The 16311-nt window shown below is 33.6% G+C and overlaps 1 protein-coding gene across 5 annotated transcripts in view; it reads right to left on the bottom strand.

Annotated features, from left to right (window-relative positions):
* Positions 1 to 16311, bottom strand: part of LOC124538160 (rab GTPase-activating protein 1-like) — a 33614-nt gene that overhangs the window by 12637 nt on the left and 4666 nt on the right. For 3 of the 5 annotated variants that reach the window (XM_047115123.1, XM_047115122.1, XM_047115142.1), the window contains exons 4-9: positions 11857 to 11983; positions 10586 to 10772; positions 7717 to 7916; positions 1871 to 2052; positions 1087 to 1212; positions 516 to 614 (exon numbers count right to left, since the gene is read on the bottom strand). In XM_047115123.1, the coding sequence (XP_046971079.1) occupies positions 516 to 614; positions 1087 to 1212; positions 1871 to 2052; positions 7717 to 7916; positions 10586 to 10772; positions 11857 to 11983 (921 nt within the window). Of the gene's footprint in view, positions 1 to 515; positions 615 to 1086; positions 1213 to 1870; positions 2053 to 7716; positions 7917 to 10585; positions 10773 to 11856; positions 11984 to 13291; positions 13423 to 16311 lie in introns of those variants that run through there. The other 2 variants (XM_047115151.1, XM_047115133.1) reach the window with 2 other exon arrangements.

The raw sequence follows: 16311 nt of genomic DNA on the forward strand, positions 1-16311 counted from the left end.
TATTTTCATTCCATTGCATTTTCCGATGTTAAATCTAATTTGTGTCGTACTATACGTGTCAAATGTAAATTTGCCGATGTTTTATTGAAATTTTGAAATGTTTCGCGTATCATAAATATGGTATGTCATATGAGCTAGAGATGTTGGTCTAGTGGCTGGAGATAAAATATGTAAATTATGTTTGGAAATGAGGCAGGCGTAGTTGCTTCGGCAAACTCGGATGCTCACGGGACGTTATTTATTGTCAGTTTGTTAGTGGATTTTGGTCGTCATTAGTTACTGCATTATTTAGACTTGCAAGATTTATATTTGTTAAATTATTTCTATGCAGTGATATAATTAATAAGTAGAATGTGAGTTAATATTATCCTAAAATTATTAATTTCTTGTGTTAAACGTGCATACATACAAAATATTACATGAACCATTGTTTCAATCGGAATATTTTTTTCAGAAATTCTTTGCTTTCGAGAACCGCCATATTATATTAATTCTTACAAGATACCAGTACGTACCATTTCAAGCAACTGCATGTCCGAATGTTTAACACTCCGCCCGGGTGCGAGAAGGATGCCAAAACACCTCTCTATGTACAAACCTCCCGTGTATGATGACTGAAAACAAATTCAAATAAATAAAATACAGCTCTAATTTATAGAATACTAGCTTACCGACTTAGCACGGCTTGAATAAGAGTCTTATTTTATTGGACAAGGTTGCGTCGACATACCAACAAAGACATATTATTTTTTTTATAGGAACGAAGTTTTACATGGTTTACTGGAGAGTGAACTGACAGAAATAGTTCCCTCTCTTTCGCTGTCTATCTATCTCTTTCTTTTATACAGGATTTCAAACAATATTATATAAACTTATTTTTATTACGATAATTATTCACACGGTATTATTAATATCCAATGTATTACTTGTCACTGCATTATTTTCATTTTTTAGTAGTAAAGACGCCTTCGTTCAAACCTGGTGTTATAGAACACTTCAATTATAATAAAAAAAAATTAAGTGTTCGCTTATTTGAAAGTAAGTTGATATGTATCGATATTCTTTAGTTTTAATTTCAGTATTCACCTGCGGATCATCCGGTTCTGCTTGCACGTTATTAGTGACCTGCGTCACATTAATGGTCACTTGTTTGTCGATGCCGCCGCGCAACTTGTAGCCGAGACGTTCTTTCGGCACATGACTGAATGTACCCTGTGAAAAATGTTATCATTGAATGAGCAATTTTAGTCATTGAAATATTTTGTATCTGTCCGTTTCACAGCCAAAACTCACGATTCTAGTTTGATGAAATTTTATATAAAGTAAGCTGGAACTCCAATGAAAGACAATTGTTTTATGTGCAAGTCCGGACAAGCAAAACCTAAAAACCGCGAAGCCGCGAGCGACAAATAAACGGAGGAGTTTGTCTGAAAATAGCAATTGCAAATGAATAGATGTTATTGTAAAACATATATAATAAATATTAAATAACAAATCGTATATATATATCACTACAAGCTTTCTTAGCTAATAATAAATATAGTTGATACATTTCTAACATAAACAAATTTCCATTTTTAAAATGATTTAAAATAGATTAGCACACTTGAAAAGGGATAATAAAATAAATATTGAAGACTGTCTACTTTGTCAATGACCCAACTATTCGACCACATTGGAAATTCAGATGTAATGTACCTAAGTATTGCTCTTCGGCAGTAGAATAGGGTAAGTGACCTACGTCTACGTAGATAGTCTTGCAAGAAAATCCTATCACGATTCATTTTAGTTTAATTTGCTATTGGGAATCATTGGCTTTTAATGACTAAGACGTTATAACTAATATTTATTAAAAATAAATATTTCCAACCTTAGCATCAGTCTCCTTGATGTCCACAGTGCACTCGAGAACGTGCATCAGCTGCATGGGCGGCGCCGCGGGCCCGAGACCCTCGGTCAGGGAGCCCGTCATAGATGGCGCTGCACTCAAGTCTCCCACCAGAGACGACGCCATCGAACGCGGTATACGCTCAAACGCCTTGGCAAAGCAACCTGAAGAAAAGTATTATCATTATTTCAAACATCAAAACATCCTATGTTCTATTACCTAAAGCGACTTTTTTTATCGCTGGAAAAACGCTTTACGCGCTTCCCCCACGTGATGGAAAGTGGGGGGGGGGTTGTGGAACTCCCCGGTTTCCTGGACGCCTAGTGCACCCAGCTCCACTGGGTTTACCCACTAAAAACCAGCGGTAGGTACCCACTCCGTCTTTCAGCGGGCGTCACGGGATAGCTTACGCATGCTACCGTGACCCCTAAAGCGACATAGGCAGACTTAATACAACATATACATCGAAATGACGCGATACCATTTGCCGAAGTCTTAAATAATCTATGATATTCATATTCGATACGCAAACATTTTATTTTATTGTAGGCAAAGTTGACATCGGAACTTAGGAAGTAAGATTATATTGAGTGAAGTGGATTAATGTAATATAATTCATTATAAATAACAATGTATTAATCAACAACTGTTAGTAGTTAAACAATATATGCAGAGCTGTTAACCGATGGAGTACGTCACTTAATTGTTTGTTTCAATTGTTTAACTTTACTGCTTCGATTGCACTAAGTATGTTAAAGTAAAGTATAGTAACAGCCTGTAAATTACCCACTGCTGTGCTAAGGTCTCCTCTCTCATTAAGAAGAGGGTTTGGAACATATTCCACCACGCTGTTCCAATGCGGGTTGGTGGAATGCACATGTGGCAGAATTTCGATGAAATTAGGCACATGCAGGTTTCCTCACGATGTTTTCTTTCACCACCGAAACGAGATGAATTATAAACATAAATTAAGAATATATAGATATTATATAGTGGTGCTTGCCTGGGTTTGAACCCGAAATCGCGCGTTCTAACCATTGCGCAATCTCAGCTAACTAGGTATGTTAATTAATTAAAATTCACATTTATAAATCCCGAAATATTATAAATAACAATACTTGTTATAGTTTAATAATTCGGTGCATTTTTATCATCAACATTTATCAATAACAAAGTGTGTTTTTAAATAAAAAATATTGAAATTTTATATAAATACTATAGAAACGATTACCTTGCCCTCATTTCATGAGTGCAGTCGAAAATTAGGCGTTTAAAGATTATCTTTCTATATTTATTTCTCGTGTTTATACAACGATTGTCACTGGTTCTATTGCATATGTATATCTATTAATAATGACATCATAGATGACAGCACACCTATTTAATTTAAACATCGTCAGCTCCTTATAAATAATAATACGAAGTACAGGAAAGTAACAGCAATTTGATGTACCAATACAGGGATTGAACCCATGAACAATTGACTCATCAGAATTATTTTTATTTAATTAACAAACAATTTGCTAGACCAAAAAGGTTAAATGAGATTTAAAATTAAAAAAAAAACAATTGATTAACTAAATTACACAAACATACGTTAATAACGTGAAGTGATTTAATTCCCAGACACATTATCTTAACTGACACATCCTCTTAATACGAATAATTATGAGCAGCGATGTGGGCGTAAACTACAACGAAGTATTTAACGCTCAACAGATACATTTAATAAGCTCATATAAACATAACAACACAATATAATTTAAAAAAAAAAATTTTTTTCTTTTGCCGAGTAAAGTTTAGGGTTTGTTTAGATAAACAAAGCCCTGCCTCTTTCATTCGATTGACAAATCCATGATGTCAGAAAGGGAGAAATCAGTTTTTAAATGAACACATGTAAAGGACGTATATAAATAACGCCGTATAATTAATCGCTTTGTAAACATACCATTAAAAACACCAGTGTGAAATTACTTTAGAATATAATAATACATTTAAATTATTATTATTAGTACCTGTTCTTTTTCGCGTATATATTCACTTCACTTTCAAACAGGGACATAAAAACACATTATATACGAAAATTCTTATAAACAAAATAAAAGAATTCACATTATACAAAATATGCGTAAAAACTTGATTATAAAAATACAGACAGCCGTATAAAACTAAAGCCAGCGAGTTTATGAAACGAACAATCCAATATCTAGATAAGAGTGTATCGACCTTATTCTGGTACATGATCAATCAAACGGAGTTTTCATTTCTAGATCGCTACATTGTAATTATTTTTGTTATATTTTCATAAAATTATATTTAAAAATAGAATTAATTTGACGTTACGAAGATTTTATTATTAGTAAAATGATGTTGAATTGTGTAAATTTTATTACTACTTAAGAATGACGTTTTAAGATTAGTTTAAGAACTCTTGTATTTATAAACAATACAAACGAATTGTTAAACATTGTTGATTTTTTCCTTCATTTCGATGAGACGCAGAATATAATATAATAACTCTTTTTTTAAGTTGAAAAAAAAATCTGAGTATTTTGCCGGTTCTCCTCGGTAGAGTCGAATTTCCGAACCGGTGGTAGCTTCACTTAATATAGTTGCTAAATGACGATTCAAAAGTGCTTGTAAAAGCCTACTTGAATGGAGTATATATTGATTGATTTGATTTTATGAAAATTCCAGCTTGAACTGAAAGTAGTTCAAAGAAATTCGTGTGGCTAAAGATCAATATGGAATAATTTATTTACAAATACAGACGCAAAGGAAACAAAATGTTAGTATCTAAAGTTCTTGAATTATGGTGACCTAAAGGTAAAGTATATTTCTTACAACGCCAATCTGCTTTAGCAGCTGTTATTGACCACTTACCATTAGTCAGTATTTGTCAAAACCAATTGAAACAAATGAATATAAAACATTTTCATATTAAAAACATGAAATCGTCATTAAATATGAATACAGGTACGTTATCATTTTAATAAAACATCGAAGCACTACAGAATACGGACGCGTTGTAACATAATGTCACGTTATCAACATAACTATGGCGCGCCTGAAATAGAACAACAACACTATCGAACGCTTCACTAATGTCTCATATTTAAAAAAGTACACTTAAGCTCTGGTTTTTTGTCTACATAATCCATAACTATAGTTCGAAATGCTTTTAAAAATGTTTTGCTAGAGCTATTAGTGGAAACGATAATAGTCCAATGTCATGCCATGTTGGGTCACGACGGAATTGAGGATTAGTTGCGACAAAAAAGGCAACTAAATATTTGTACTCGTCTGTGCGAAACTTTACTAAAAAGAAATGTATCATTTAAATCCACATTACTTGTTTATTACATTTGTTTGCGTTTGCTTTACGAAACATGAAATCATTTAATCAATAAATTTGTCGTGTGAGTTATGAGCAGAACGGTAGTTAGATAACGTGAATCTTAATCGATATTTTAAGACCTGTAAAAAAGAAGATGTTTTCCACGCATTGATGTGCTCGGATTGGAGCTGAACCTGATACATTAGAATTAGAATTTGATATTTATTTAAATGATGTTGGGTTATGTAATTTGATTTTGTCTAAACCTTCTTCCAAATTGGCCATTAGTGTGTACTCTATGATAATCAAATTAATTAAGGTAAGAAATTAGTGATTTGTAAATTAGAACGATGGGGCAGACATAGTCGCTCAGCGACTAAGGACTCTTTTCACATAAAGATTTTAAAAAAAAAGACCTGTACGACGTATACAGTGTTCTCGTACTCGGCGATAATGAAAAACAGACATTTACAGGCTGCAACTTTTTTACTATATGTGTACTATCTGTTATTACGTTTGCATATTTTTTACTATAACAGTTGTTTATTGAGGTGATAAAGAACATTTGAGATTACTAGGCAATATGTCAAGAAAATATTTATGCTGAAAACACAACACGATCGCCAGCATTTCCGCGGTTTCTCCTGCACTAAGCATTGTCACTCCTCGAGGGCCGTAGGTATTTAATATAATTAAATAGTCTATAAAATACCTTAAAAATTAACGCGCCATAACAAAACAAAAATAACTCTTCAGCTTCATTATAGATAGCGTAGATAACACTGCCTTGTTGGTTTTGTGGTTGATCCCAAATCTTCTGGGTTTAGGTCACAAATCGGGCCTATAAAAATGATTGGACTTTTTTGTCGAAAAAATCTGTAAACCCGTAGTCTCGAAATTGGAATTATGTTTACTTTGTTCGGGAAAAAACGTGCACCTGCGCTTGCGCATACACTTGGCTAGTCTCCCTTGAAATTAGACTCCTAAATCCGAAACATTTCAAAGATAAGCATTCAAATAGCACATCACCTCCACACATCACATCATCTTGTCAATATTTCACGATAGATTACCACGACTATTTTTAGGAGGAAATAATTGCATTTAACGCTTCTCATACTAAACATATACTAGAACCAAGTGGTCATAAGTATTAACCGATTAAATGAAATCACTACAAACTAATCTCACCTTAATATTGGCCACATAACACAAAACACTAAAAACCGTGTACAGAATTGGACGCACCAACGATAACTGTTCCTAATTATTTGGACAGCCCGTGAACTGTAACATGAATATTGAAATGATTTCAATCATTTGTAATAAATGATTGTGCAAACAGCTGCTCTCAGTTTGTTACCGAAATCAACCGAAAATGGAACCTATATAAACGTGTTAAGATATATTTTTAAATACGTTAAAAATTTAGAGATTTACGAATATATTGCAAGCGTGATTTCCACCTCGGTTTATTTATATTAATTGAAATAAAATATTAATATATATTGAACTGTTAATTTGTAGATTTTTTAGTCTATTTCAACCACAAAAAGGCAAAATCTAATTAAACAACATTTGACACTAAAACTTAGTTGGAGAACGTGAATAATAAATTATATTTATATTAACAGTGGATTTTCATAAACATGGCTTTTTGAACGACGAGCGACGTTATATGAATGGAATTAAAATTGAAGTGGATATAAGTAGAAAAGTTTTGTATTACAAATAATGATGTATTCATCAAAATACCATACTGTGCACTAGTAGTAGTGACTACTAGTGCACAGCATGGCCGAATACAATAAGTACATTTAAAGTTTGTTCTTCGTTGATTGGAATAGATTTTGATCAACTGACTAGATTTGTCGATTTGATTCGGCAATGAGACGTTTCGTAATACTATACTCGACTATGTTTTTAATTTCAGACAAGAGTAATTACCGAGTAATTACTTCGTGAATAATCTGAAAATTATTTATACATTTCGTTAAATCTTGTTAATCAAAAATATTAGAACCTAATTGAATAAAGAATATTTTGACTGGATTTTGAATCTCTACGCCTGTCAGAGGCTATTTGTCTTGATTTCACACAGTTGTCGCAAGCAATTTAAATCCAATCCAATTTAAATGATTCCATTTCATATGGATTGTTTCCCAAAGAAACAACTTAACATTCCCCTAAATAAAGCTAAATATCAATACAAAACCCCTAAACATTTTAATGTGCAGAGTGCACTTTAAGAAGTTTGAGAGGAAAATTCAAATATTCGCGTCAATCAATCAATTTGAAATTACACAAACTTAAGTATAAACATTTCTTTACTCAAATTTACGTTTTTTAAAACTTTTATTTGTATATACCTCGTAGTCTATTCATACATATGTTTTTATTTTGTTAATATTTCCCATAAAACACCCTTGATTCCTGCTAAATTGGGGGGAACCCTCAAGTAGGCATCAGGGTAATAGTAATGGGCACTCACTCGACACCTGGCTGACGGCCTCGGCGATGTGGCAGCGGAACACGTGGCAGCGGTACACGGCCGACTCCTTGGTCTCGCCGTGCGACCACGTGAACGCGAAGCACGACGCCACGGGCGAGCCCGCCGCGCCGCGCGCGTAGAACGATATCCTGTTCACCGCGTACCTCGTCATCACGCTGTTCGTGTCCGCTTGGTACAAACTGTCGACAACGACACACGCATCACTATATATTACACAGAACACATAACTTTATTATACATAAGGCATGTTGGTTTTGGTAACAATTTTTAAGTAAAAATCTTCTCGTTTTGTCCATGATTTAAGTGTGTGTTGTCTTAAATTTTCGCGATTATTACACATTTAAATAAAACTAGTTATAACGGATTTGAATCGCGTATATTAATTATTTTTGGCATCCCGACGTTTCGAGCACTTTACAGCGTTCGTGGTCACGGGTGGACTAAGGTGGCATTTGTCTATTTGAGGAACAAAAGAAATATTATTTACAACTACCGCCAACGATTTCTCAATTGGTATCTTAACCATATTACACAGAACACATAACTTTATTATACATGGCATGTTGGTTTTGGTACCAATTTTTAAGTAAAAATCTTCTCGTTTTGTCCATGATTAAAGTGTATCTATTTGTTTTGATATGGTTGTTAGTTGATGCTTCTTGACATCGAAATCAAACTATTAAATTAAATAATACAACGAGTAAATTTTATGCTTCCATTCAAAAGCCGAATCGTACCATTAAAACGTTATTGAAGTTTATTAAATACTGTTTAAGTTTCTGGATGGTCGAACTTGGTTCGTCTGGGTAGCCGACTCGTGATATTATATTCTATAGCCATATAGCAATTCTTAGCATTATTGTGTTCCGATTTTAAGGTGGATAAACAAGTGTACAAGGAATATCACATCGTTTCAAAGGCTGGTGGTGCATTAGCGATGAAATGGATGGTTCATGCAACGCCAATGTTTATAAGCCGTGATAGCTTTTTTCAGGTGGCTCATCTGTCCACCACCACCTTAATATATCCTTCACCTAAATATATCATTAAAAAAACCCCTTTTTCAGTTTCATTTTACATCTGTCGCTCTCATTAGGTTAGATATTTAGTCCTACTGCCAAGTTTTTCAAGGTAAAATTATCATTTGTTATTAACCGTAATTACAATTTGGTATGACCAATTCTATATTATAAGCCGTGCGTATTTTCTATAGTAGAATATTTTCTATAGTAGAATACTGTGTTAGCCGATTCAAAATATTTATTCTGAAGTACTGTAAGTATTTAATGAAACATCAAATCCTTAAACGAATTCAGGTCAAGCGATTTCTCATATCTTTTGAATAATTCTAGAACAATACTCGCTGTGGCCATTGTTATATCAATTATGACCGCAACGACTTATTTCATAATATTGACATTGTCATATACGCGCTACGCACACACAAGGGAGGAAAGAGCGCGGCAGAGCCAGCATACGAGATCATCATGCCCTTTGCGGTAATGACCTTTTTTATGTTATAGGTAGGCGGACGAGCATATGGGCCACCTGATGGTAAGTGGTTACCCCATCACCCAGAGGCAAAGCCGCTGTAAGAAATATTAACTATTCCTTACACCGTCAATGTGCCACCAACCTTGGGAACTAAGATGTTATGTCCCTTGTGCCTATAGTTACACTAGCTCACTCACCCTTCAAACCGGAACACAACAATGAACAACTGAGTACTGTTATTTGGCGGTAGAATAACTGATGAGTGGGTAGTACCTATCATTAACTTTTCACTTAAAAAAATTGTCTACCTTAACCAATATAATTATTAAATCAGTTTGTTAAATAATGAATAGTTCTATACTAGTATTATAAATTTAAAAGAAAGTCTGCCTTAGGGCAATGATCCAATTCTAACAATGTTTTGACTGAACGATGATCAAATGGAAATGAGTGCTATATACATCCTGAGTGTTATAATGACACCAAATTACTTTCTTCATTGATAAATTTGTAAAGCCGTTTCACGAGTATTCCACAAAGTGAGTCTGGTAATTAATTGTCAAATGAATCATTAATAAAATCTACTCTAATCTTATTTATAAAATATGATTCATTATTTCGTTAAAACTTGTTTGTTAAATGAAAATTAGTCATTTGTTTTTATCAAATCACATAAGCATTTCAAACACACACTATTTTACTGCTATATGAAGGGGAGCGGGCAAATAGGCCATCTGATAGCAATGGATCACTAAAACCAACATACATTGACGCTTTAAGAATTATTAATCAACATTTACATGGCCAATGCGCAACCAACCTTGGGAACTAAGATGTCCCTAGTGCCTATAGCTACACTGATTCACACACCTCTGGATCCATCCAGTACACAATATATGAGTGGTACTTTCCCTAACAGGCTTCCACAAAATCCAACCTACTGATATTGTCTGTTATATAATAAGTTGAGCATTTTCATAAGCTATTTAAGCATTTTCATGAGCTAAGATGACCCAGTGGTTAGAACGCGTGCATATTAACCGATGATGGCGGGTTCAAATCCAGGCAAGCACCACTACATATATGTGCTTAATTTTTGTTTATAATTCATCTCGTGATCGACGGTGAAGGAAAACATCGCGAGGAAACCTGCATGTGTCTAATTTCATCGAAATTCTGCCACATGTGCATTCCCCCAACCCGCATTGGATCAGCGTGGTGGAATATGTTCCAAACCTTCTTCTCAATGGAAGAGGAAGCTTAACCCAGCAGTGGGAAATTTACAGGCTGTTAATTTTTCATAAGCTATACATAAATACATTAAGTATAATAAACCAACTTGATAAGTACTCACACGACTAGTCCCTGGGAGCAGACTGGTATTGAAATCGAGACGGCGATACCGTCCCGGTTCTCGGGCATCGAACTCAGCTCCTTCATGATACGCTGTATGTCGGTCTCCGATTTTGGATCGGCTATGTTCTGAGCGCCGAGGTAACTGACTCCGCAGAACACTGTGCACTCTTGGTCGACATCTGATACTGAAAATATACTTCATTAGTAAGAATAATAAACAGATATTATGATCTTTTCCAACAAAGAGGATAAAAAAAATACATTAAATTTTTTTTTTTATGGTATATGTTGGCGGACGAGCATATGGGCCACCTGATGGTAAGTGGTCACCATCGCCCATAGACAATGACGCTGTAAGAAATATTAACTATTCCTTACATCGTCAATGCGCCACCAACCTTGGGAACTAAGATGTTATGTCCCTTGTGCCTGTGTGCACAAAACCCTACCACCAAGAAAATTGCCGGATATCATTGGTCAATTAAAATAATTTATGATATTCAGTATCACAAACTTGTCGCATTCAAATTTTCTGTCTGTATATTATATCATAGGCAATCATGGCTATAAGCTGAACTGTATACTTAATATGTTTCAGCGCCATCTAGTGGTGTTATCAACAAATTAGTACAGTAAAACCTCCTTAATGAAGTTCTTAACCAAGTAGCCCAAGTTCCAATATCTTTGATGTAAGATGACCAATTAAGGGTAAAATAGACCATTTAGACATAAGTAACTTAATGGCGTAATACCCAGTAATATTATATCTGCGAAAGTAACTCTGTCTGTCTATAAGCTTTCACGGTAAAACCGCGGAACACAGTTTGAGGCAGAAGAAACTCCAAGTGAGGGCAGAGGCTTTTATATACCTTACACAAGACGACCACTTTTTAAACGCGAGCAAAGTCAGGTTCGACAACGTAGTCAATACAAACAACAACTATAAAAACAGCCTGTAAATTCCCACTGGATTCAAGGCCTCCTCTCCCTTTGAGGAGAAAGCTTGGAACATATTCCACCACGCTGTTCCAATGCTTTTTGGTGGAATACACATGTGGCAGAATTTATATGAAATTTATCACATGCAGGTTTCCTCGCGATATTTTCCTTCACCGCTGAGCACGAGATGAATTATAAAGACAAATTAAGCACATGAATCAACGTTGCTTGCCTGGGTTTGAACCCGCAATCATCGGTTAAGATGCACGCGTTCTAACCACTGGGCCATCTCGACTCGTAGTCAATAAGTTACGGAGAATTCTCAATCACCTTCATCATCACTCTCAATAGGTTTCATGTGATCCTGTTTCTCTGTCGGAGACGGTGTGGATGTGACCGCCGACGACCCGTCTACAACTTCGTAGAACTTCGAGCCGCCGACGTGCCGGCACGACTCCTGCACGAAAGAAAATGATCTTTAAGTATATTATAATAAAGCACATTTCGAGTTGCACTTTTTATTACCAAGAGCTTGAAATCAAAATTACGTAGACCTTTCGCTTTTGCACAAACGCACAAATAATAGATTAAAAATTAAAGTAACATATAAGTGTATCAGAGTTGGGTTTTTCTTTATATAACTATTAAGAAGGTTTAGGACTCCCACTACGCTGCTCTATGAAATTAAATAGATTTTCCATCGACAGATGCAAATTTCCTTACTATGTTTAACTTAAACTCCGAATACGAGAAAAAGCGATGTATGAAAATTCAATAGCGCTTGCTTGCGCTTAAAGCGATTTCAGTACGATCATCAGCTACATTTTAAAACCACAGATATAACTCTCAACATCCAAAACAAACTACATTAAAAATCTTGAAACATATTTCGAACGAATATCTAATATTGTAACAATTAATTAAATAATTATGAATAAAAAGCGAAATATTTAGCGCGAGGTAATCTTACTCTTATAATTACAATATAAATTTACTAACATTCAGCAAATTACGTACAATAAAATTAATTACTTGTACAGACTATTTTTTCTTACATAACTATTAAAGTTTATTTCAGTTTTTAAGTTATTTAACTTTATATAAATAAGCATTTTATCGATTTTAATAATATTATTTAAATGATTCACATATATTACATAATACATTACACACAGCAATAATAACGAGGAAAACTTTTAAGACATAACAAAGAGTTTGTTTATATTATGTAGTTAAATGTGTCATTTTATGAAGCGTAAACAAAATGTATTTATATAAAAAAGAACTATTTAATTAATCCATATACTTTATATAAAAGTTTCAGGTAATGATATTGTCAGCAGCGTTAATATTGTGTACAGTTTAAGTCCAATCGTTTCAATGGAACTGGCTCTATTTAATTTGCAAAACTTTAAGGATGTGCGACACTGCCACAACTAATTCGTAAAATCTCGTCCACAAAACAAAATATTTAAATTTTATGTATGAATGCTACCTTCTTATTTAGCTGCACCCATGTCTGACGTACATATTGTCACCAAATTTATTCACTCTTATACTTATATAAACTTAGTTTTATATATGAAACGAATATTGCGAGATCATTGTAATAATAGGTCAATGGGACCTCTAGTTTTGGACGTACGTAGGAGCTGACTATCGAAATATTTTTGGGAGGGGTTTAAATTTTACCATACGAAGTCTTAGTCTCAGCTTGTTGTTAATATAGCAATCAATTTTACAAATCTATACACAAACAGAGCACCTTGTATATAACGTGCGATGTTTTCCCATATGTCATTGTAGTTCGAACGCACCACCGAATGATAAATAAAAAAAGATACAATTTTATTATAAAATATTAAAATATTCGTCCTGCTCGGAGGACAGCGATTGAATACTAAACAGTGAGCAGGTTTCATGATTCACTCTGCCCACTGGCGACATCGAGATATCATTCGAGTAGGCATACGTCACTCATATATTTATAAGCTACCCGAAGCGCTATGAAGATAAATACAACAATTACTTAACATTATTTATTATTGAATCGATAAGAGATAAAATAACATATTTATTGTTTACTTTTAGTTATTCTTCAATTATTTAATTGTAGCAATACACGACTTCGTTTGCAAAGACTTTAAATCTACTTTAACTTTTATACAAACAAAATAATCGAAGTCATTTAACGATAATCTTCTCTTTATCTTATTACTTTGATACAAGAGACGAAATATACGAAAATAAATAGTCTTTATTGGGTGATAGCTAGCTAGATAGCTTAGAGGATCTTCAAACATTTATAAAGCAAAAATAAAAGTATAAAGTATGGTACTACTCTGTAAGACCTCATTGAATTAAGGACAATTACTAAGAAATGTCAGCTGAAATAGTCCGAGACTTCTTAAATGTCACACAAAAAACTAACGTTAAACTGTTAGTTATCTAATAAAGATCGATCAAAATGCGAATAATTCAGTCTCAGTAACATTTTGTGCTTGTAATTTATTTGAAAAAAAGGTCACGAGTTAATATTATTGTAATAGTTGTATGTTATTTAAAATTACGAGAAACATGACAAAACGTCTCACCTTTACTGACATAATGCTTATCACTTCCTACATAGTTAACATTCCTCGCCCAAATTTTAAGTCATATGAAAGCAGATAAAATATTAAACACTACCCAACCCGCTTCACTATTTACTTTTGATTAAATAAATATAATACATGTGATCTAAAATCAAATTATCCCAATTGGGTATTTTTTAAGTACATAAAACCTTCTTTTAATTGGATTTTGCTTTCTCAATGTGTTCCAAAGAAATGTTATCACAAAGATTTATATCGTAGCGTCTAAAGTGACCGCGCAGACGCCTCAGTAACGCGCTGAATGCGTTCACAATGGACGGAACCAAAACAACTGACAATTAGCGTTCATAAGCACGGATTGGATGACCGAACTTCGGTATGTCGTGACGAAATTCTTATGAAGATTTTTATGAAATTAACGAGCTTTCAATTTGTCATATACGTTTGCTGGTCAGAGCTATGGACAATTTAAAAGTAATTTACTACAAATATAGGTATTAAGATATATATATGTAAATATTAATATTCGGAGATTTGTGTACTGATCTGATCTGATTATTTATAGCAGAATATACAGAGCGTTTTGTAGGTTTTAGTATATAAAATTAGTACCTACATATACAGGTTTAAATCAAGACTATGGGCATGACAATCGTAAATTTGTAACAAACTTGTTATACTATTCTATTGTTACTATTCCTCATATACAATTATAAAGAACAAAACAGCTGTAATGGTCCGATACATCGTAAATGTCATAGAAATGTGTAGGTACAATCGAAGTTACTAATGTAAATTTCTCTGATATTTTGATATTACTCTAACGCATAATCATTCAAGCTACGTTTGGGATCCACTTCATATGACAATTTCAATACAAACTTTCATCCCCTATTTAATTTAGAAGATGAATTCTGACAAAAAAAATAACTATCATTATTCATCCAATTCGACCAAGCGCTTTAGGACACTGACAAGCCTGTGGATTTTGTGAGTCATTTTATAATTATATTGAGTAGATAGATAAAATAGTACCAATAGCAATAGTAATTTTTTCTAATGAATAAGAGTGAAAATATTCATCAATTCTCCTGGTCTTACTTACAGGGCAAACCAGAATACTGAACTTAATAGGCTGTGTCTGTGGTGTATTTCCTATACCATAATCTGAATTCTTATGGACGCACCGAAGTGTTTTCATATAAAATTGAACTAAAATAAGTGAAGGCTATAAATATACAGCACGTGTTTGCCGATTTATAAACTGTTACTGATTGAAAACTTACATTCTCGTAATTTTATTGCTCTTACAATATTTATGAGCAATAAAAAATACTTTATCGTTCCACGCGCTGTTGTTAATGAATTCATTTCAAATTAAAAAAAATATATTGGTTCAATTACTCAATAAATAACTGTGTTAATAAAACTTTTCACTAGAAGAAATAAAAATTCGTTATTATAAATAGTTTTTCTTACATAATTTTTCAGACATTTTCTTTGAAGTATTTGAATACAAATATTTAAACATTCGAAATCGTTCAACCAACTTAAAAATGTTTTCTTATCAAGTGGCACAGTAAAACTTTAATTAGGATTTATTTCAATACTAAGAAACAGTCAGATTTCTATCATAACAAAAATTCAAAGCATGTTAGCTTAGTCATACGACCTCAAGTGTTCAGACGTGATAACGCATTACACAATTTACTCAACAATGCGTAACATTTTCAGCTGTTCAAGGACTAAACAGTCATCAAATAATAGTAAAAACAAAGAAACAGCCTGATAAAAATCCCACAGTTGGACTGATACTGCTTCTCCTCTCTCTGAAGAGGAGACTTGCAGACATTGCATATACATTACACATATTGCTTAAATATCCATGCGATATTTGTTTCACACAGTGTTTTCCTTCACCGCGGATATAAACATAGATAGATAAACATATTAAGCACATGAAAATTCCGTAGCGCTTGGTCGGGCCTGTAACCACTAACTAACATATAGATTCACGAATTATTACCTGGGCTATTACGGTTCTAAAGAAAATGACTTTTTATTTTTATTTTATTTTAATGTTTAGTTTAGTTTTGGCAATATCTATAAATTGTTCGGACTGTTCGGCGGCAAAATGGTGCTACCCATTCGAAAGGAGCTGATAGGCCTTTTTATATACCACCGCTATTTA

The sequence above is a fragment of the Vanessa cardui genome, chromosome 2, assembly GCF_905220365.1.
Source record: "Vanessa cardui chromosome 2, ilVanCard2.1, whole genome shotgun sequence".
NCBI classification, from domain to species: Eukaryota; Metazoa; Arthropoda; class Insecta; order Lepidoptera; family Nymphalidae; genus Vanessa; species Vanessa cardui.